This window comes from Ranitomeya variabilis, chromosome 1 (assembly GCF_051348905.1).
Source record: "Ranitomeya variabilis isolate aRanVar5 chromosome 1, aRanVar5.hap1, whole genome shotgun sequence".
In the NCBI taxonomy this organism is placed as follows: Eukaryota; Metazoa; Chordata; class Amphibia; order Anura; family Dendrobatidae; genus Ranitomeya; species Ranitomeya variabilis.
The window spans coordinates 221,985,730-222,009,562 of NC_135232.1; the positions used below are offsets into that span (position 1 = coordinate 221,985,730).

At 42.0% G+C, this 23,833-nt stretch overlaps 1 protein-coding gene across 3 annotated transcripts in view; it reads left to right on the forward strand.

Annotated features, from left to right (window-relative positions):
• RNF34 (ring finger protein 34) overlaps positions 1–23,833 on the forward strand; it is a 76,622-nt gene that overhangs the window by 51,510 nt on the left and 1,279 nt on the right. Inside the window, exons 2-7 of one of the 3 annotated variants that reach the window (XM_077292973.1) lie at positions 2,346–2,458; positions 7,961–8,170; positions 13,464–13,862; positions 22,863–22,916; positions 23,160–23,361; positions 23,532–23,561. In XM_077292973.1, the coding sequence (XP_077149088.1) occupies positions 7,976–8,170; positions 13,464–13,862; positions 22,863–22,916; positions 23,160–23,361; positions 23,532–23,561 (880 nt within the window). In that variant the 5' untranslated portion in view covers positions 2,346–2,458; positions 7,961–7,975. Of the gene's footprint in view, positions 1–2,345; positions 2,459–7,951; positions 8,171–13,463; positions 13,863–22,862; positions 22,917–23,159; positions 23,362–23,531; positions 23,562–23,833 lie in introns of those variants that run through there. The other 2 variants (XM_077292964.1, XM_077292958.1) reach the window with 2 other exon arrangements.

Here is a 23,833-nt window from a genome sequence, read left to right on the forward strand (position 1 = left end):
AAAATAGTATATCAAACCCCCCTTTGTTACCCCCTTAGCTAAAAATAATTAAGTCTTTTTTTTTTTTTTTTTTTTCATTTTTTGCAGTTAGGGTTATGGTTGGGCTAGGGTTGGGGTTAGAGCTAGGATTAGGCTTGGGGTTAGGGTTAGGGTTAGGGTTGGGACAGGGTTGGGGCTAGGGTTAGGGTTGTGTTGGGGTTAGGGTTATGTTACGGTTGTGGTATTGGGATTAGGGTTTTGGTTAGGGGCATGTTGGGGTTAGGGCTATGTTATGGTTGGAGATAGACTTGTGGGGTTTCCACTGTTTATGTACATCAGGGGGTCTCCAAAGGCGACATGGCGCTCGCCTTTGATTCCAGCCAATTTTGCGTTCAGTAAGTCAGATGGTTTTCCCTCCCTTCTGAGCCCTGCTATGCGCCCAAACAGTGGCTTTCCCCCACATACGGGGTATACAACAAATTTTGTGGTCCATTTTCTCTCGTTACCCTTGTGAAAATAAAAAAGTTTGCATCTAAAGTTATTTTTTTGTGAAAAAAGTAGTGTTCATTTTTTTCCTTCCACATTGCTTTAGCTCACATGAAGCACTTGAATGGTTAATAAACTTCTTGAATGTGGTTTTGCGCACCTTGAGGGGTGCAGTTTATTTTTAGAATGGTGTAACTTTTTGGGTATTTTCTGTCATATTGACCCCCGAAACTCACTTCAAATGTTAGGTGGGCCCTAAAAAGAAATGGTTTTGTACGTTTTGTTGGAAAAATGAGAAATTGCAGGTCAACTTTTAACCCTTATAACGTCCTTAAAAAAATAAATAAAATAAAATAAAAAATTCCTCCCGGAATCTGTGAGCCCTTCCGAGCTGGACGCTACGGTGCAAAAACTTTTCCTTGAGATTCTAAATGAAAGTGGAGAGGGTTCCATAGAATTTGACCTGATCCACAGAGCGTTGGGGCCTAAACCATTATCTGAGCTAAGGCCCAGAGATGTCATCTGCAGAATACACTATTATAAAGTTAAAGAATCCATCAAGTCTGCAGCCAGACAAAAGGGTACCATCACCTTTCACGGAACCCAGATCCTAATACTTTCGGACCTGTCTAGACGAACTTTGCAGTTGAGAAGGGCCCTGAGACCACTTCTATCTCTTCTAAAGGAAAAAGACATTCCTTATAAGTGGGGATTCCCATTCCAGCTGATAGCTTTCAAGGGAGGGAAAACAGCAATTTTTCGCAACTTGGGTGATTTAGCTACCTTCTTGGGAACCTTTGAACTACCCTTAACGGATCTCCCGGATTGACCGAGATCCCCTCAGCTCCCTGACATCCCACCGAGATGGCTGAAAGCCCAGCACGCTAAACAGCACAAGAAAAATGGCTCCGCTTCTTGCCAGACCTGAGGGGGTTCTCCTATTCTTCCCTGTTGTTCCCTGAGCATAATAACCTGCATACATATTCCTGATGGGTTTCCTTGACCCTTGACCCGGTATACATCGGGGTTGCCCGTGTTTAATAATATGGGCAATTTTCAACCATGTGGACTGCATGACCTGTGTTCTATTATAGATTAGAAGGTCTAATTACCCCTGCTACAGTTTGCATTTTTAGTTAGTTCTTAAAGTTAGTTTTTAGGGGGGTAAGATGTTGAATAATTTTGATAGTCATTAACCAATGTTTTCTTCAATGGTCATTACTTGCTTAGGCCGCGGGGGTGGCGGCGGGGGGCTGGACCTCGCCCTCAGCTGTTTTTCACCCCAAATGGTGTGTTTGGTGGTCTCATGTTACACCACCACGTCACGACTTTTGTTTAAAGATGTATATATAATGCGCACTAAATTTCTTCTTGTTTCTCTTCTAAACCTGTTTGTTTTCTATTCTTTCCCTGCCTCTTTCCTGTTTCTTTCCCAATCCCCTTCTCTGTTCCCAACTCCGGATGTGCATATGATAATACGAGGAATCCGGTGTCCGTTCTCAACTTATCAATTATCCAAACAACGCCTTGATTATGGCTGGAGTTAAATTTTGTTCCCTTAATGCCAAGGGGTTAAATATTCCGGAAAAAAGAAAGCAGATCCTTTACTCCAATCATAAGCAACGTGTCCTGGTCTTGTTACTCCAGGAGACGCACTTTAAGTCTGGTGCACCCCTGAGTGCTCATCTTTTTATTACCCGAAGTGGTACCATAGCACAAACCCTCATGCCAAGTCCAGGGGGGTCTCGGTGGGTTTTCATAAGTCCTTCCTCCCAGAGGTTCTCGACTCGGTGATTGATACGGAGGGGAGATATATCTTCTTGAAGTTGGCTTGGAGATCTCGTGAATTAATTTTGGCGAATGTCTATTTCCCTAACCAGGACCAGCAGAAATTTGGCTATTCGTGCAAAAAGCTATTGGAGAAGTTTGCGGGTGATTCGCCGATCATTCTCGGAGGTGACTTTAATCTTCCGATGAATCCTCTGGTCGACGGGTAAGTCCTCTTACTCCCTGTCCTCCATTAAAAAAGTAAGAAAGCAGATGAGCGATCTCCGCTTGGTTGACGTGTGGAGGGCTCTCCGTCCGGATGAGAGGGATTATAGCTTTTATTCACGGGTACATTCCACTTACAGTAGGATCGACTACTTTTTTGTATCCCACTCCCTGCTGGATCTGGGGGTGGGGGCGGTGTTGTGGTCTGACCATGCCCCCATTTATTTCTCAATACAATTAGACCCCTCTGCAAAAACTAAGTTCTCTTGGCGACTAAACGAGAATTTATTACAAGACCCGATATGCGTTTCAGATATTAAACGATCTGTCGAGGGTTTTGTGGTGGACCATGCTGAGGACCACACATCTCCTTCAGTTAAGTGGGAGGCCCTAAAGAGTGTTCTGAGGGGTGTCCTTATCTCACAGGGTGCCCGCCTTAAGAAGATTCGCATTGCGGAGATGGCTGACCTCTCCTCCCAGATTTCTAAACTCGAGACACAACATAGGCAGGACCTCTCCCCGCTCACCCTGGCTAGTCTATCTACAGCTAGGCAAAAGCTACTCGCAATATTAGATCAGAAATCCCGCTGCCTTAGGGAGAGGACTAGGAGCTGTTTCTACCATCTAAGTAATAAAAGTGGCAAATTTCTAGCGAGGGCTCTACATCCACGGGGTCCGCAAACATTTATACCCTCCATTAGAAATGCCAAGGGTAAACTTGCCCATTGTACACGAGATATATTATCCAGCTTCTATGACTATTATAATTCCCTATATAACATAGAGTCACTACAGGGACCTCCCAGCCCGCTCACTTCATGATAAAATCAAAACCTATATACAACTAACCAAGTTGCCCGTAGTTCCAGAGAAATTATTGGCGAGTCTGGAGGAGGACTTCTCCTTGGAGGAGGTTACCTCTGTAATTGGGGACCTGAAATTGGGTAAGAGTCCTGGCCCTGATGGTTACACAGCGGGATTCTACAAACAGTTTGCAGATCTATTAGGCGCCCCATTCTTAGCAGCATGTAATTTTGTGGCATCAGGGGGATCTTTTCCTCCACAAGCCTTGACAGCCCATATAACGGTTATCCCGAAGCCAGAGAAAGACCCCTTGCTCTGTAGCAGCTATCGCCCTATCTCGCTCATCAATGTTGATGTGAAGATATATGCCAAAATGATCGCTAAAAGAATGGGGGGGTCTCTTGCCCCGCTTGATTAATCAAGACCAGGTGGGTTTTGTTCCAGGGAGGGAGGCAAGGGACAACACCATAAGGGCTATCTCCCCGATAGACAGAGCTAACAGGACGGGGGATCCCATGTCCATATTCTCAGTCGACGCCGAAAAGGCTTTCGACAGGGTGGGGTGGGAGTTCCTGTACCGAACCTTGGAGGGTATTGGATTGGGAACGAGAGCTATGAGGAGCATTATGGCCCTCTACGAATCACCCTCTGCACAGATTAAAGTCAGTGGCGCCTTGTCAGATCCCTTGCTTATTCGAAACGGCACGAGACAGGGGTGCCCTCTCTCCCCCTTGCTTTATGTACTGACTATGGAACACTTGGCCAACGCGATCCGTAACAATCCATCTATAAAAGGGGTGAAGATCCTCTCAGAGGAGCACAAGCTGGCACTTTTTGCTGACGATGTGCTCATGTTTATTACCTCCCCCATAACCACTTGGCCAAATATCCTATCGGAACTGAATCGCTTTGGTCAACTGAGTAATTTTAAAATTAACTCTCATAAATCCGAAATATTAAATGTATCTTTGCCACCCTCTCTCGCCTCCCAGTTACACTCTTTCCTGTTTAAATGGCGTGCGGATTCTCTCAGATACCTAGGCATTAACCTAACTTCGAAAACGTCTCAGCTATTCGAGGCCAACCATAAAATAGCCCTCCGTAAAGCAGAGCTTGACCTGGAGAGATGGAATAAATTGCACTTATCCTGGCTTGGGAGGATTAACACTATAAAGATGGACCTTCTACCACGCCTCCTTTATTTTTTCCAGACTATTCCAATGGTCTTACCCGCTTCCTTTTTCTCCAGGCTCAAGACAATAATCACAAGATATGTGTGGTCGGGTAGGCGCCCTCGCTTGTCGAATCAGCTATTGAGCAGACCTAAACAAAAAGGAGGATTGAGTCTTCCCAATTTTCTATTCCACAACTATGCCTCTCTCGGAACATGCCTTCTGGATCTTTATCACCAGATTCATAAAAAAAAATGGGTGGATCTAGAATCAGGAATATTAACGAACAGTCCCAAGGCAAGCATTTGGCGGAGGGGGGCGTGAGATCGGGGGGAGGGTCTGCCCTATCTCACAAGAAATTTGATCCTCTTTGTTAAATATAACAACCAAAACCTAAACATCTCGTCCATACCAGGCCCCCTGACTCCGATTTCTGACAATCCGGACTTCCCGGCGGGTCTAGATAAGGTTGTGTTCCTACATAAACACAGGGATAGCCATCCAATAGTACATGACTATATAACCCAATCCGGTATTAAATCCGTGCAGTCCCTTTTTGGAGAGTCGGGACCTCCCCCTGGCTCGTGGTTTTTCTATGAACAAATTAAAAGCTATATTACTAAAATATCCAAACAGGTAGATCTGTTTAGACCTCTTACTCCCTTTGAGTTGGCTTGCCTGGATGGAGATCCTCCAACGCGTACGGTTTCGCTCCTTTATAAAATGTTTCAAGAGCACTGGATGTCTACGTCTGATCCTCCGGCTTTCTTCTCAAGATGGGAAAACGATTTGCATAAACCATTAACAATGGAGGACAGGGATAAGAGTCTCCTCTTCACGTTCCGATCTTCATTGTGTGCAGACTTTCAAGAGGGGAGTTATAGACTGTTGACTCGCTGGTATAGATGTCCAGATAGTATTCACGTTATGTTCCCCTCTACTCCAGACACATGTTGGAAGGAGAAGGGTACATATACTCATATCTGGTGGTCCTGCCCGTCCATCAGGGGATTCTGGGAGGCTGTTTTTACTCTGTTCAACGGATTGTCCATCCATAGGGTCCGTCCTGCGATGGAGGTGGCTCTGCTGTCTATTTGTGATCTCTCTATAGCCAAATATAAGAAAAGCCTTCTTAGACATTTTTTAACAGCTGCACGCAATCTAATACCTCGTTATTGGAAACAATCAAACTTCCCTTCTAAACCTGAATTTGTGGCGGAACTAAACCACCTCCTCCGTATGGAGCAGTTGGTTGGTCAGGATACCGGAACCTCGGATAAAGTTTTGAGAGTCTGGACCCCCTGGTTGGTGTTCAGGGAAACTGAGGAGCTTAATGTCTGGCTTGGTTGACCTACTAGAGTACTATCGGGTTTGTGCATGCGTGCCCATTTTAGGTAGTGGAACACACTTAATTCCAACTAGCAACCGAGATGGACGAAACGCCGGAGACCTTGTCCTCTTTCCCCACCCCTTTTTTTCTCCTTTTTCCTTCCCTCTTTTTCCTCTAACTTTCTATTTCTTTCATTAATCATAATGTTGGTTTAATCATACCAAAGATCATATAATGGGACATCCTGGTTACTCTTATCCCAGCATTAACAAACCTTAATCAATAGAGCGAGCCCTGGAGAATTAGACCTATAGTGGTCAGGACTTTATTGCCCATAGCATTAGACCACTTTATAGTCGACGGGAAGACGTACCCAGGCCCGCCTTCTAGAATGTGATCTCTGCTTGAGGACACTCCTCTATAAAGTTTTTAAGATAGCGTTCTATATACCCAAGGAGACAAAGAAGCCTTTTCGCAGATTGTTTTGTATACTTTATTATTCTTTTATGCATCACAATACTTGATTGTGTTGGGAGTACCTGTTATGTTTCTGACTGCTATTACTTTGTCTAGTAAAATTCTGTTGTATGCAAATTCTTTCAATAAACTTGATTTACACAAAACCTCACTGAGCTCGTGCTTTTTGCCAAGGAAGAATGGGCAAGAATTTCAGTCTCTCAATGTACTAAACTGATAGAGACATACCCCAAGCGACTTGCAGCTGTAATCGCAGCACAAGGTGGCGCAACAAAGTATTAAGTTAAAGGGGCCAAATAATATTGCACGCCCCACTTTTCAGTTTTTGAATTTCCACAAAAACTTAAAATAACCAATCAATTTCATTCAATTTCACAATTGTGTTCCACTTGTTGTTGATTCTTCACCAAAAATTGACATTTGGTATCTTTATGTTTGAAGCATGATATGTGGGAAAAGGTTGAAAAGTTCCAGGGAGCCGAATACTTTCACAAGGCACTTATAGCAGCAGAGGCCCTGATTCCAGTGATGTGTTACTTACTAGGCTGTATTTTGCTGTCAATACAATCAGTGTTTTATTAGCAGACTATTATGACTACAAGACGAGCTGCCTCGTGCCTCCTAGTCCAACCTACTCACAGCACTTTTTAGCAGCTCTCTATCAAATAAATTGTACACAAAAGCTGCCAATCAGTGGTGTTGGTAGGTTATACACAGATCAACATTCCTAGATCTGCAGAAGAGAAAATGGATTCTATAGCAACTGCTACACCCAGCAAACTAAGTGGTCCATCACCGGAATCGGGGTCTCTGTCCTTACCTCGTGCTAGCGTCAGATTACATAACAAAAACCTGCTGACAGAATCTTTCTAATCTCAGGATGTTGGTTTTGTGCCCTTGTAAGTGCTAAAAGTAAAAGCACTTTCAGTATTGAGAGGGTTAAAGAGTTTCTTCCAAAACACCTGACCATGGGTCATGTCTGGTATCTAAGCACAGCTTCATTAGGCCAAATTCACATGGGATTTTTTTTTTCCTTGTATGTGGAAAGCAGAACTTTATTTTCAGTCTGCTGAATCCATTTGTAGGCCGTGTGCTAGCTTTACAATATTTGACTCATCCATTTTCATTTTGAAAAAGAAAATCTATATAAAGTTTTGCAAGAAATTAACAACTTGGTGAAAAGCAGAAAGCATTTGGGTGACACACAGATTGTGAACATACCAATGGAAGTGGCTGACGTGTGAACGAGCCCTCAAAGTGAATATGGCTGAGCCACAATATCCTACGTGACCGGTAAACGGGTTGAGCGTTGGTTTTGTAAGAAGACCGCCATGCTTTCCTGTTGTTGGACAGCGCAAGTTAGGACATGCTCAGTATTTGGTGACTTTTTTACCTCAGTATTTGTTCCGCTTCTGGTTTGGCTTACAATCTGAGGAAAAGTATATAATAGAAACACGTCACCACTACTGGTTTTGGCTTACAAATACTGAGGTAAAAAACTCACCGAATACTCAGCGTGTGCACGAGGCCTTAAAAATGAGGTTTTCAGGAAATGTATTTTATACTGTTAGATTGTCATGAAAAGCCTGTCGACGTAAAAATCTAATCACAGTTCATTGTCAACTCCCCCCACAGGGTCCCCTTTATGAGACTGCATCCGTAGAGTAGAATGTGCCCCGTGCGTCTCTTTACCGCTCTTCTTCTATCTTGCATGTTACAGGCGGGGGCCAGCTCCATGTGGGCTTCTTGCTGTGGGTTGCTGAATGAAGTCATGGGTACCGGCGCTGTGCGAGGGCAGCAGTCGGGCTTCGCTGGAGGAGCGGGCCCCTTTAGATTTGCACAGAATACGGACTTTTCACCATATCCTTCATCATCCTCCAACATCGTATGTAAATCTTGTGGACTGAACTTCACAGTCTTCAGGAAGAAGGTAAGACGTTCTGTGGTGGGTGACATTTTGCATAAGTTGAATATTTGTGAGAAAGCAGGGAAAGTCTAAATATGTACATGATTATTTAGTATGTCAGAGGGTTATACAATGTGTTTTTCAGTTTCTTAATCTGTTCTATTTTTCACATTTTCTCCCATAGATCTCTAAATCTCCTGCATCCCTTCATGGATTTATACAAATTGGATATTTTAATTCAATGGGAGCAATTAAAAGCAGTAGGAATGAGTTCTCTTATTGGCAGCTTGTGAGAAAAACAGTAGTGTTGCCTGCCACTATGATGGGTACACCTCTATTAGATATTTAGAAGTAACTCACTGCAGATTTCAATGGGAGGAAAAAATAAGGTGCCAGTAGCACATTTCCTTCTCCTTGGAATTTTAGCCCTATTTTAACCTTCATCACCTTGAGATTTTTACATTTTTGCAGTTTCACTGTTTCCTCCACTTATTCCAAGAGCCATAATTTAAATTTTTTTTGTTTCCACAGCCGTATGCGCGCTTCTGTTTTGCTGGGTGAGTTGTACTTTTTGAACGACACCATCCATTTTATCATGTGATGAACTGGAAAGCGTGAAAAAAATTCCAAGTATGCTGAAATTGCAAAAAAAAAAATGCAATTCCTCAGTAATTTTTTTAATTTTATTTACCATGTTCACAATATGATAAAACTAACGCAGATACCAAACATGTATAGTGTGTTTTTTTTTTTGTTTGTTTTAAATGGTTAAAAAAATTCAGAAATTTTGTAAGAAAATAAAATTGCTTATGTCACTATTTTTAGGGACCCGTAAAGTTTATTTTTCGGAATATGGGGCTGTATGAGAGCTTATTTTTTGCGTTGTGAGCTGACTTTTTTATTTTTTTTTATTTTTTATGCTATTTTGGGGTAGATACAATGTTTTGATCGCCTTTTATTGCAATGTTGCGGCGACCAAAAAAACAATAATTCTGGTGTTTTTGATTATTTTTTTTTTTTCCCCCATTACGCTGTTTATTGATCTGATTAATTTTATATTTTGATAGATCGGACTTTTATGAACACAGCAATGCCAAATACAGTTGTGTGAAAAAGTGTTTGCCCCTTCCTGATTTCCTATTCTTTTGCATGTTTGTAACCCTTAAAGGGAACCTGTCACCTGAATTTGGCGGGACCAGTTTTGGGTCATATGGGCGGGGTTTTCGGGTGTTTGATTCACCCTTTCCTTACCCGCTGGCTGCATGCTGGCCGCAATATTGGATTGAAGTTCATTCTCTGTCCTCCGGAGTACACGCCTGCGCAAGGCAATATTGCGTCAAGTGCGTCAGATGGCCAGACATTCTCCTTCAGTATTTTTTGTTAGACAGCAGAATTCATAGTTCCATTTACCACAGCAAGTCTTCCAGGTTCTGAAGCAGCAAAACAGCCCCAGACCATCACACTACAACCATCACCATATTTTACTGTTGGTATGATGTTCTTTTTCTGAAATGCTGTGTTACTTCTACGCTAGGTGTTTTTGTCTAGTCATTCCAGAGTATTCTCCCAAAAGTCTTTTGGGATCATCAAGATTTTATCTGGCAAAACTGTGACTAGCCTTTATGTTCTTATTGCTCAGCAGTGGTTTTCGTCTTGGAACTTTGCCATGCAGGCCATTTTTGCTCAGTTTCTTTCTTATTGTGGACTCATGAACACTGACCTTAACTGAAGCAAGTGAGGCCTGCAGTTCTTTGGATTCTCTTGTGGGGTCTTTTGTGACCTCTTGGATAAGTCGTCGCTGCACCCTTGGGGTAATTTTGGTTAGTTAGCCCTCATAGGAACGTTCACCACTATTCCATGTTTTTGCCATTTGTGGCTAGTGGATTGCTGGAGTCCCAAAGCTTCAGAAATGGTGTAGTGTGATGCCTAGCTTTGGAGTATCTTTTAGGGTATGTTTCCATGTTCCGTAAAGGCAGCACTTTGGACTCAGCAGATACCCGCTCTGTTCAAAACGCTGTCGGCTTTTGTACATACGGTGATTCCACATGTGTTCATTGAACAAAAGTAAGGTCATGTTGATGGGTTGAGAATTTTGAGCAGATTCCAAACCTATATCTTACCACAGTACTCTGACAATGCATATAAAATATTTTCTCATTTACAAATTATGGAAAAGATACAAACAATATAATGAATGGGCCTTGGTTTTAGAAGCCACAGCATTTTCACTAGTAAACCCACAGATTAGCTCAGGGTATGTTTCCACGGTCCGGATTGGCGCTGCCGGCTTTTGTACATGCGGTTATTCCGCATGTGTTCATTGCACATGCAGAATCATCGCATCCTATACATAGGACGATGCTATTTATCTTGCGGAGACTAAGCGTCTCCGCAAGATAAATAGATATGCTGTGGTCTATAAAGACGCGCCGCATGGGCGTATACGCAGGTCTGCCACCTTCGTCTTTGAACGCATAGTGGAGATGGGATTTCATAAAATCCCATCCACTATGCTGTAACGCAGCGACCAATCCGCAGCAAATACTGAACTTGGAAACATACCCTTAGTTTACTTCACTTTGTCAGGCATGTCCTATTTAAGTGTTTTCTTGACTGAGTACAGGTGTGGCAGTAATCAGATCTGGGTGTGGCTAGGGAATTTTAACTCCACTTCCCAAAGATATGATAAGCCACAGTTATTGTAATTTATGTTTTAAGGGGTGGAGGGCACAATCACTTTTTCACACAGGACCCTGTAGGTTTGGATTTCTTTTACCCTTAATAACAAAGACCTTCATTTAACCTCAAACTGCCATCGGACGGAATAGTACATCCGATGGCAGTATCCCCCGCTTTGATGTGGGCTCCGGCGGTGAGCCCGCATCAAAGCCGGGACATGTCAGCTGTTTTGAACAGCTGACATGTGCCCGCAAAAGGCGTGGGTGGAATCGCGATCCATCTGCACCTATTAACTAGTTAAAACTCTGACAGCGGCATTTAGCAAGCACTTCCGGCCATGCGGCTGGAAATGCGTGCATCGGTATCCCCGTCACATGATCGGGGGTCATCGGTGCGTTAGCATTACAACCAGAGGTCTCCTTAAGACCTCTATGGTTGTTGATGCCGAATTGCCATGAGCACCACCCTGTGGTCGGCATTCATAGCAAGTCTGTAATTCTGCTACATAGAGGCGATCTGAGCATCGCCTCTATGTATCAGAGCTGATCAAGTTGTGGCAGCTTCTAGCCTCCCTATTGGCTATTAAACATGCCAAAAGTAAAAAAAAATGTTTAAAAATATGAAAAAAAAATAAAAAAAATAAAACTTCAAATCACCCCCCTTTCGTCCCATTCAAAATAAAACAATAAAAAAATCAAACCTACGCATATTTGGTATCGCCACGTTCAAAATAGCCTGATCCATCAATGAAAAAAAAGGATTAACCTGATCGCTAAACGGCGTAGCGACAAAAAAAGACAAACCGCCAGAATTACGTTTTTTTGGTCGCCACGACATTGCAATGCAGTGCAATAACAGGCGATCAAAAGCACATATCTGCACCAAAATGAGATAATTAAAAATAATTAAAAATGTCAGTTTCGGCATGCAAAAAATAAGCACTCACCCAACCCGAAATCACAAAAATGGAGACCCTATGGGCATTTTTTTCTTACCATTTAGATAAAAAAGAATCTAGACATGTTTGGTGTCTATGAACTCGTAATGACCTGGAGAATCATAATGGCAGGTCAGTTTTAGCATTTAGTGAACCTAGCAAAAAAGCCAAACAAAAAACCAATGTGGGATTGCACTTTTTTTTGCAATTTCAACATACTTGGAATTTTTTTCCCGTTTTCTAGTACACAACATGGTAAAACCAATGATGAAATTCAAAACTACAACTCATCCCGCAAAAAATAAGCCCTCACATGGCCATATTGATGGAAAAATAAAAAAAGTTATGGCTGTGGGAAGGAGGGGATCGAAAAACGAAAACACAAAACTGAAAAAAGCTCCGGGTGTTAAGGGGTTAAACTGCATTTTGTGTTTACTTGTGTTATTTTTGTCTAATATTTAAATTTGTTGGGTGATCTGACCCATTTAAGTATGACAAATATGCAAAAGAATAGGAAATCGGGGAGGGGTAAACACTCTTTCACACAACTGTATGAGTATTTTTTTTTCATTGTTTATTTTTAATGTGGTGAAAGAATGTAATTTTTTTTCATATTTTTAAAACTTTTTTTTTTTTCACTTTTTGCTGTATTGAATAGTCCTCGTAGGAAACTATTAGAAGTTTGTTCTATAGATGGCAATGCATCAGCACTGCTATGTATAGCAGAAATCATGATTTCCTATGAACGCCAGCTATGGGCCAGTGTTCACAGGAAGATTGTAATGACAGGCATGTGGGTCATCAGCAGATCCCCGGATGTCTTGACAACCCATGGGCGCCCCGCAATCACATGACAGGGGCGCCGATGGGTGTGATGAATGAAGCGGCCGGGCGCTTGTTAAATCCCGCTATTAGCTTCCCCGTGGCTGTTAAAGTCACATGATGGCTTATTAAATCAGTGACCATGTGTGGGGATAGATGTGGGCTCGGTGTGCAAGCCCGCATCAAAGGCAGGGATAAGACCTTTGACGTAAATGTACATGAAGGGGTTAAACCTGTCATGAGGATTTTGTACTTAAAACCATTGGCATTATTTACAGGCGCTTTCATGCGTTTCTGAGAAATCTAACGTTTAAATCATATGCAAATGAGCTTCAAGTGCTTTCAAAGTGTGACATGGCATTTGCAGTTCTACTGGCTTCCCTCAGTACTTAATGCCTGCCTCTGGTTTCAGACTGACGGTTTCCTCTTCTTTCAGTGACTTGCCCCCCCAACCAAGAGGTCATGCCAGTGGCGTCCATGCCTGGTGCGGTGCATGCGCACCAAGGGCCTTGTGACATTGAAGACAATGTGCATTGATCTGCGCATTCTCCAGCCTCCATGCGAGTGGCGTGGAATGTGTAGAAGTGAACAAGTGTCAGCATCGCATCAGAGGAGGCAAATAACTGAAACAAGAGTGACCTGTCAATCAGACACAGGAGGCAGGCTGTGAATAAGGAGAGCAGCAAGTGCAATATCCCAAGCACTTGCAACTCATTTCCTTAAGAATTCAATGCTGATTTCTCAGAAACTCCAATACTGATCTCATAGGATGTTCTCATTAGATCACTGTTCTCAGCGGTCTGTACACCAATACGTACTTCACTGGATGATTGGAAGAGAGTAGGTGCTAATAACCAACCATGCTCTTCTGTCTTACAGCATGTCTGTTGTGACTGCAAAAAAGACTTTTGCTCAGTGTGCTCCACACTTCAGGAAAACCTCAGGCGTTGTAGTATTTGCCACTTACTACAGGAGACAGCATTTCAGCGGCCTCAGTTAATGAAGCTGAAAGTGAAAGACCTACGTCAATACCTTACGCTAAGGAACATCCCTACCGAGAGCTGTCGGGAGAAGGAAGACTTGGTGGCGCTGGTGCTGTGCCACCATGACTCGTGTCCTGAAGAGGAGATGGATGTTAGCACAGACGGCACTACAAGATCGCAGTCCTCTGCCTTCTCTTTCTTTACTGCTATATCTGCACCTTCATCTTCCGTATCTTCATCTCAGGGAGAATTATCAGACAGAAGTGTGAGCTTGGGCAGTGGATCTACATCCCAGGTACCACAGCAGCCTTGATGCATTGCAGTCACAATGGGGATTTGGGTGTATGTATTTGCCTTTTATCAGCAGAAATGCTAATATGATAAATGAAAGCAACTTGAATCATATCATAATCACAAAATGAGTCCTTTCCCAGAGGGCAGCCTACCAGAAAAAGCTGGAAAAAAGCAATGATTTTCCGCTCTTTGCTTCATATTATTATTATTTTTTTTTTTTTAGAATTATCATTGTTCATAGATCATCACATGCCAGGAGCACTGAGCTGTAGGATCTGTTCACATCTGCTTTGTAGGGATCATCTATAGCAGAGCACAACTTTCACCAGAACACTGTCCAACATTAGTTTTCATTGTGTAGCTGTAACGTGTTTTTCTCCACAATGTCCACTTATAAGACTAGATTTTTAAGGGGCTCTGAGGCAGAGCGCTGGTCTTGTGTATATGATCAGTCTCCATAAAACTGTATGGTGTGCCAATTCCACTTTCGTTTGGTTGTCCTAGTTGGGCTCTGTCCACATTGCATTACACCACATCACACATTATTTCTTAACATACACTACCTACACACATTATCAAGCTAAATGCACCAGGACTGTGGCTTAATTTGCACTTAAAAACTCTGTTTTTCTTGACATGCACCACATTTGGTATGTGTTTTAGACCCCTTTTTGTACCTTGTCCAACAAGGGGAAGTAGCCTCACTGAGAAAACGAGCATAGCCTATCATGTGACCCCCATGCGACCAAAAATGTGCCAAGTGTTTGGCACACAGTAAGCAACTGATATGTTGTATAAATTTAGGGGTCAATTCATGAAAGAGTTTGCACCAGAATCCTGATGTAAAACTATTTTAAAGGGGTTGTTCACTACTGCAATAACTCATTCTCAAAATCCGTATGTTTGCCCCTAGTTTATTATTTTACTGAGGGCAAACATACAAACTGAAAGGGGTTGTCCGAGTAGTGGATAACCCCTATAATATGTTGCAGATTTTTTGCACAATTCATAGTTGAGCAAAGTTTACGACATTTGGCATTTTTATGCCAGATGCACCAGCTTTTTGAAAAGTTGAGTTTAACGTTGAGAGGATTCAGCCAATAAATTTGTAATAACAGTCTAATAATACTCTAGATTTCTCAAGCGCCATAGTTTGCACTGTCTTAGAATTATGCCCAATGTGCACAGAGACTAACTTGTCTCTGGAAGTAAAAAAAATAAATAAAACATGGATGGGTCTTTCAGCATGATAAACAATGGAGTGGCTTTGTAAGAAGAATATGAAGGTCCTGGAGTGGCGGAGCCAGTCTCCAGATCTCAACCCCATAGAAAACCTTTGGAGGGAGTTGAAAGTCCATGTTGCCCAGCGACGGGCCCAAAACATCACTGCTATAGAGCAGATGGGCCAACATACCACCAACAGTGTGAGCCAACCTTGTGAAGACTTACAGAAAACGTTTGATGTCTGTCATTGCCAACAACGGATATATAACAAAATATTGAGATGAACTTTTGTTAATGACCAAATACTTATTTTCCACCATAGTTTGCAAGATAAATCTTGCCAAATCGGACAAGGTGATTTTCTGGATTGGTTTTCTCATTTTGACTCTCATAGTTGTGGTCTACCTATGATGTCAATTACAGGCCTCTCTCATGTTTTTAAGTGGGAGAACGTGCACAATTGGTGGCTGACTAAATACTTTTCTGCCCACTGTATCACTCGTGCAGGAGGAGGAAGAGTGTCGGCAAAGAGTTCAGTGGCAAAACTTGCACATTTCGCTAGATCTGCAGGAAATATAGAATCCGGCTGTGCAGGGACCTCCCCTGACCGAGGAAAAGGAATTGATTCTGAGGAAGGGGAGACTACACTTAGTAATACTCCTCCCAGAATGACTCAGGAACAGACACCTTAGTAGGAACAGAGTCTTCCTATAGACAAGGAGCCCACGTTGGGTGACGTCTTTAAAGCTGTCACCCATTGTAACTCTGCTCGCTCTACCCTCAGTCTGCAAGTAGGGATATTTAAAGAGGAATTCTCCTTGATGAGACAAGATTTAACTCCTTTCTGACCTCGGACGGGATAGTACGGTCCGAGGTCAGATCCCTCTCTTTGATGCAGAGCTCCGGCGGTGAGCCCGTATCAAAGCCGGGACATGAGGTCCTTGAGACCTCTATGGTTACTGATCGCCGGTAGCTGTGAGCGCCACCCTGTGGTCGGCGCTCATAGCACACCTGCATTTCTGCTGCATAGCAGCGATCTGATGATCGCTGCTATGTAGCAGAGCCAATCGCGTTGTGCCAGCTTCTAGCCTCCCATGGAGGCTACTGAAGCATGGCAAAAGTAAAAAAAAAAAAAAAAAAAAAAAGTGAAAAAAAAAAAAATATAAAAGTTTAAATCACCCCCCTTTCGCCCGATTCAAAATAAATCAATGAAAAAAAAAATCAAACCTACACATATTTGGTATCGCCGCGTTCAGAATCGCCCGATCTATCAATAATAAAAAAAAAAGCATTAACCTGATCGCTAAACGGCGTAGCGAGAAAAAAATTAGAAACGCCAGAATTACTTTTTTTTGGTCGCCGCGACATTGCATTAAAATGCAATAACGGGCGATCAAAAGAACGTATCTGCACCGAGATGGTATCATTAAAAACGCCAGCTCGGCACGCAAAAACTAAGCCCTCACCCGACCCCAGATCACGAAAAATGGAGATGCTACGGGTATCGGAAAATGGCACAAATTTTTTTTTTTCTTTTTTTAGCAAAGTTTGGAATTTTTTTTTCACCACTTAGATAAAAAAATAACCTAGTCATGTTAGGTGTCTATGAACTCGTAATGACCTGGAGAATCATAATGGCAGGTCAGTTTTAGCATTTAGTGAACCTAGTAAAAAAGCCAATCAAAAAACAAGTGTGGGATTGCACTTTCTTTTTTGCAATATCAACGCACTTGGAATTTTTTTCCCATTTTTTAGTACACAACATGCTAAAACCAATGATGTCATTCAAAAGTACAACTCGTCCTGCAAAAAATAAGCCCTCACACGGCCATATTGACGGAAAAGTAAAAAAGTTATGGCTCTGGGAAGGAGGGGAGCGAAAAACGAACACGGAAAAACAGAAAATCCCAAGGTCATAAAGGGGTTAAGGAAGGTAAATGAGAGAATAGTGGAAGTGGAAAATAGTGTCAGCGATATAGAGGGCCAGACCTCACTAAAGATATGAGACGACATGTTAATCAGATTTAACGCTCCATCTTTTACAGTGGCGCTTAGGAAAAAGATTGCAATGCAGTGAGGCCTGTTTCCTATGTCCGGGAGTGACTCAATAGGATGCCTAGCAGGCGATAATACTCTGGAGTACTGCACATTTCATAGCAAGTAATAGCTATTGCAATTGCAAGGAGCACACAAAATTGTATCTCATTATAATAAAGTTTTACTGAAGAAAAAAATATGCAGTATACAAAAATATATATATTTTTAAATGGATTACTATAAAGAGTGAATGCTTGCTACCACCACCACCTTAAATGACCCAAGAATATCACCTTTTTTTTACACCTTAGAAAACATAGAAAAACATTGCAAAAAAGAGGGAAATATTTTTGGGTGGTTGTTTTTTTTTTTTTTTCGGGAGGTGTGAGAGGGTACATTCTCTATAAAATAATATAAAAATTAAAAATTAGTTTTGCGAAAAGGGTGGCAAAAATACATCCCAATTGACCAAAAAGAAGCCCTCCTGCAACAAACCAAGGGAGAAAATATTGAAATTATATGGTTCTTGGAAAACAACAAAATGACTCGGATGTAGTCAGGGTGGATTGATTTAAATCACGCCGATTTAAATCATGATTTAAATCACGATTTAAATCAAAAGATTTTTTTCTATTTAAATCGGATCGATTTAAATCATGATTTTAATCATGATTTAAATCACTGATTTAAATCAAAAGGTTTTTTTTAATATAAATCACGATTAAAATGAGAAGTGAGAGCAGTGCGCATGTGCGCCCATAGTTACACGGACGAAACTAGGGGCAACGATCTAACGCCAGGGTGAGGGGGGGACCCCAAAGTAAGTAAAAATCTTTTTTGTTTTACTATATGGCAATAGGTAGGTGTTTAAAAGCAGCATGTCTTAATTGTATAAACTATTAATAGCCTCCACATTTTGTTCATACTGCCCCTTTAATTCCACACTTCTAGCTTGGTTTCACTTTTGGTTTAGTTTCTTTTTCCATTCAGTTGACATGCCCAAACTTGTTGGATAGTCAGCATCCTACAGAAACCTCTGGAAGAGCATGGCATTGTGAATGTTACACATATACAGCCTTTATTCTACTGAGTTAAACAACTCAGCTTTATCTCATGATGGAAGAACCTTTGGATGGTAAAATATTTTCCTCAAAAAGCAGTTTATTGAAAAAAATCCGATTTAAATCAAAAAAATCCGATTTAAATCAAAAAAATCCGATTTTTTTGATTTTTTTAAAAAAACATTGATTTTTATCCACCCTGGATGTAGTTTTCTATAAATGACTTTTCTCCCTGTTGTAAAAAAAAAAAAAAAAAATCACAGAAACCGAGCTTTACATACCCTCTGCTGCTCCACTGCCAGTTCACCGCTGCCTCCAGTCTTTGTTAACTGGCTGTTGCAGTGGCGTAACGATTAACATGCACATCTGTGCTGCAACCAGTCGCTGAGCCCAGCGGTTCATGCTGTCAGCGAAGATACTGAGCCCAGTGATTGGCTGCAGCGGTCACATGTGCTGTAGTCACGACATTATCACTGCAGCCAGTAAAAATACTGTGGAGGCAGCGGTGAAGAGCCAACACTGGACTCGTTGGGGGTATGAGAAGCTATTTTTGTTTTTGTATGCAGTAAGAAAAGTTAATGGTAAACCACTTTAATGATTGAAAGGCCATCGTGACTTTGAGTTAAAGCTATTAGTGACTACTAAGCTTCTGCTTGCCTGAAGGAAGAGCATTTACTGCCAACACATGAAAGGATTATTCTTGGTGAGGATAGTAAAGATATATTCCTTGTTGCAGATGTGTACTAAAAATTTCAATAAGCTAGAAAAATAGGGAGAAATTAGCAAATATGCCTGACACAGTCCCTGTAGGTGGCCCTAAAGTGTCTTAAACCTACCTACCAGCGGAGGTTGGCACCCTAGAATTCGATATGGCGCCCCCGCTCACCGTCGACTGTCCCTTCTCACCCTAGTAGGGTCCTACTTGCTACCCACACCCAGGTACCCACAGACATACACACACAAATTGACCAATAGGTCACACTAACCAAAAAACGTGAAAAAGTGAAAAAAGAAAAAAGTGAACGAAAAATTCTAAAAACACTGCAGACATTGCTGCATAATTACACTAAATAGCATGTACCCCACAGTTACCTCAAAAAAGTTTTTTGAGAAAAAAAGAAAAAAATTTTTTTGGATAGTGCAGAGTACTATCCAAAAAACTCTGCACTCTGCACTCTGCACTATCCAAAAAAAAAAAAAAAAAAAAATTTTTTTCTTTTTTTCTCAAAAAACTTTCTTGAGGTAACTGTGGGGTACATGCTATTTAGTGTAACTATGCAGCAATGTCTGCAGTGTTTTTAGAATTTTTCGTTCACTTTTTTCTTTTTTCACTTTTTCACGTTTTTTGGTTAGTGTGACCTATTGGTCAATTTGTGTGTGTGTATGTCTGTGGGTACCTGGGTGTGGGTAGCAAGTAGGACCCTACTAGGGTGAGAAGGGACAGTCGACGGTGAGCGGGGGCGCCATATCGAATTCTAGGGTGCCAACCTCCGCTGGTAGGTAGGTTTAAGACACTTTAGGGCCACCTACAGGGACTGTGTCAGGCATATTTGCTAATTTCTCCCTATTTTTCTAGCTTACCCAACCCAGTTGGCTGATGTTGATTGCATACAATTGAGTTTTATTTATTGGAATTTTAGATAAGTTAATAGTAATAAAATATCGTTTTAAAGGATAGTACGTTTTTTCTGGTTATTCAATTTAATATATCCTTTCAATATTCTAGCTGGTTTTCTATACTAAAAATTTCAGCATCAATCATCTTATTAGGGTTGTTAGGTGGCAAAACAATGAAGATTTCTACAAGCCCCATTCAGATGAGTAGAACAGTTTATAGAAATGTGTGAAACAAATCAGTCATGTGTGAATTCATGCTTAGACTACCAGGTCACTACACTGCACGTATCATCAAAATCTTAGAGTTCTCATGGAAGAGGTTATATACTGTACAGTCTTTTCTATGGATGCAGCAATATTTAGTTTAGCAACATAATTGACTCGTGTACATAAACTCAATATAATATTAGACTATTAGGCAAAAAAATCCCATATTTTTAATTTCAGTATGGACTTTAAGTACAGATAGTGAGGTCCAGTCTTAGTCAGTAGTAAGACCCAAGTAGGAAAAGTTTTAGACCCTGTGAGATGACCACCACAACTCTCGCTCTTGTTCCACATCTGCTGCTAATAGAGGCCATACCCATTCTATTGCAGTTCCCCCAACACCCCATACTTCTTACTCAGCTAGACCGAGCATGCATAAGAGTTCTCAATGGGGAGAGGGAACAAGGAATGAAAGTTGCAAACCATGACCCATCTGTCCCTGGGGCTTTGGCTGTCCCAGCTGATATAATTGTCCTTGGTCAGATGGATACCTGTTGCGGTTCATAGTCTTCTTTAATTATCTTGCCAGTGTAAGAAGTGCGGAGCTGATATTTAGTCTGTTACGTTATTATTAGTGATGAGCGAACATGCTCGGATAAAGTGTTATCTGAGCATGCTCGGGTGTTAACCGAGTGACTTTACCTTGCTTGAATAATATGTTCGAGTTCCTGCGGCTGCGTGTCTAGTGGACATTCAAAATCCGCAACACATACAGGCATTGCCTAACAAATAGGCAATCCCTGCATGTGTTGCGGCTGTCACACAGCTGCGAGACATGCAGCCGCGGGGACTCGAACATGTTTTTTGAGCACGCCAAAGATACTCGATTAGCACCCGAGCATGCTCAGATAACGCCTTATCCAAGCACGTTTGCTCATCACTAATTATTACATAAAGATTGGAGCAGCTATTTGTGCAAAATCGTGATCAGTTTTCAATTTCTGAACGTAAAGCATAGGTTCAGTCTGGCTGAGATTTGCTGTAATCCAGTTACATTTCTTACTCTCTACCTTTGCTAGCATTAAAGGGTTATTCCCATCTTCATAGATGGATATTGTCAGCTAGTGCTTGTAAATATAAGTACTTCTGAAATTTACTGTTTATTACATATTATATTCTATGCATTTGGAAAAAAACGCACAAAAAATGTGTCAAACGCATGAAAAAACGCGAAAAAAACGCATGCGGATTTCTGGCAGAAATGTCCGGTTTTTGTCAGGAAAATTTCTGCTAGAAATCCTGACGTGTGCACATACCCTGAAGCCGACCAGGGTTGCTGGAGCGGACTCTTGGTTCCAAATCTTGGCCATCTTCATTACAGCACTTACAAGCTAGACTGCAGCGGCGGTCGGACTCTTAGGCAACGAGCTATATATAAAAGAAAAATATTTTATATCTTAAGAGTGACTGCAAATGCTAATAAACAGTACATTGAAAAAAATGTTTGATTGTGCAAGCACTCACACTGGTAATGCTTTTCTCATTTAAAATCATCTCTGGAGGCCAATTCTCAATGGGATCTATGTCCGGCCCATAGATCTTAACTCCTTAAAGGGAACCTGTCACCACGTTTTTGGAAGATGGGATAAAAATAGCGTTAAATAGGGGCAGAGGTGGGCGTTACATTAGTGTGTTTGTTATGCGTTTATTACCCACCCAAGTTGCCGAAATACCTTTGCAAAGTCTCCGTTTTCGCCTGTCAGTCAGGCTGGTCTGGTCAAAAGGGCGTCTTGTCTTCCCCCAGATTTTGCGTAGTTTTCCGTTGGTGGCGTAGTGGTGTGCGCATGCCCAAGGTCCCGAATCCTCTGCCAGGGGATTTAAAAGAGCGCGCTGTTCGTTATTTCATTGGTGATCGGTGGGCGCGGCCATCTTCCTTTGGCCGCGCGTGCGCAGAAGCGGCGCTCTGCTGGCCGCGGCTTCAGGAAAATGGTCGCCGCGATATCAATCTGCGCACGCGCGGCATCCCGCGGCCATTTTCCTGAAGCCGCGGCCAGCAGAGCGCCGCTTCTGCGCACGCGCGGCCAAAGGAAGATGGCCGCGCCCACCGATCACCAATGAAATAACGAACAGCGCGCTCTTTTAAATCCCCTGGCAGAGGATTCGGGACCTTGGGCATGCGCACACCACTACGCCACCAACGGAAAACTACGCAAAATCTGGGGGAAGACAAGACGCCCTTTTGACCAGACCAGCCTGATTGACAGGCGAAAACGGAGACTTTGCAAAGGTATTTCGGCAACTTAGGTGGGTAATAAACGCATAACAAACACACTAATGTAACGCCCACCTCTGCCCCTATTTAACGCTATTTTTATCCCATCTTCCAAAAACGTGGTGACAGGTTCCCTTTAACATATGAAGAAACGTGGCTTTCTCTGGAATAAGTCATCAGAGCCCAGTTATCAATTTGGTCATCTTTCCATGACCTACATGCCCATATAGACGGTTTAGGAGGGTTGATCCTACTGACAGATTCCCTTTAATAACTACTAAGAATGTGGTAAGTAATGGTCTGTTGAGAGCAGCTGTTAATATAAAATTGATATTCTGTCTTGCCAAGAAAGAATGTTTCCATTCATGGAGAGTATATGCATTTACTAAAACTGACATTTCGGGAGTGGGGGGAACAGGCCCTTTTTAATAGCGTAACCGCTCCTGTCTCTCTCTATGAATCATTCTTGGCTTTATGGAGGCATCAGAAGCCATATGCTCTCATATCTTTTATGTGCTGAGTCAGTCAGTAACTGTATGTCTTGTAAAACACTTCTTTGCTTATGCTGTATCTTTATTTCTAGGGAACAAGTGAAACCATATCCATAACATCTGATACCGACACCACAGACTTGCTGGTGAGTAATGTTGGCCATTTCCGAAACAAGGGCAGGATAATGTCAAGTGACGTTGTAAGTGCTTCTAAATAATTCAGGGTTGTACGCCACCTGCCCAATGCACTGAGGAGTAAGGGGCATACGTGATTAATGGCATGATCACTTGGTAATAGCACACTGGGAATCCTTCGTAGTTGTCCGATGTCTCGTAGCCACTATAATTTCCCCAAACCTTGCATTCTAATAAGTGGTTTATTCTCTAAGGCTAATGACCTATCAAAGAAACAAGCCAGAGCATCATTGTCAGACTTATCAACGCTGGAGGAAATAGAAGGGCTAACTATTCGACAGCTAAAAGAAATTCTGGCCCGCAACTTTGTCAACTACTCAGGATGCTGCGAGAAATGGGAACTTGTGGAGAAAGTGAAAAGACTGTACCGCGAGAATGAAGAAAACAGAAAGTCGCGTACGTTGAGGTTTTGTTTTTGTTTTCTATCACTTTTATTTAGTACACAGAATTGTACTAGTCTACTCCATGGAGCAATGAATTATAGTTTACACATTAATCTACATTTATCTTTTAATACCATGTTATCTCATTTCATAAGTCTTTTTTTTTTCTTGCTCTCTTTTCAGTGGAAAGCTTAGAATCCAGACATGACCAAGGTAAGTCAGTTGTACTTTTTTTTTCAATTCTCATTATTTTTCCTATCTAGAAATGGAAAATGCATTAACGTTTTGAAGGGTCACTTCCTGCTGTCCTTATTGACAGTTTGAATTATCCGCATGGCAGTGCCACTGGCCCGAACTGTGCGCTCGCAGATTGTGCAAGCATCAGTGGAGCACAAGAGGCACTGAAGTACTTGCAAGCTCTATAGAAAAGATTGTGTAGGCATGATCCTTGCCAAAGAAGAAAGGCCAAGGCCACCGCTGGTGAA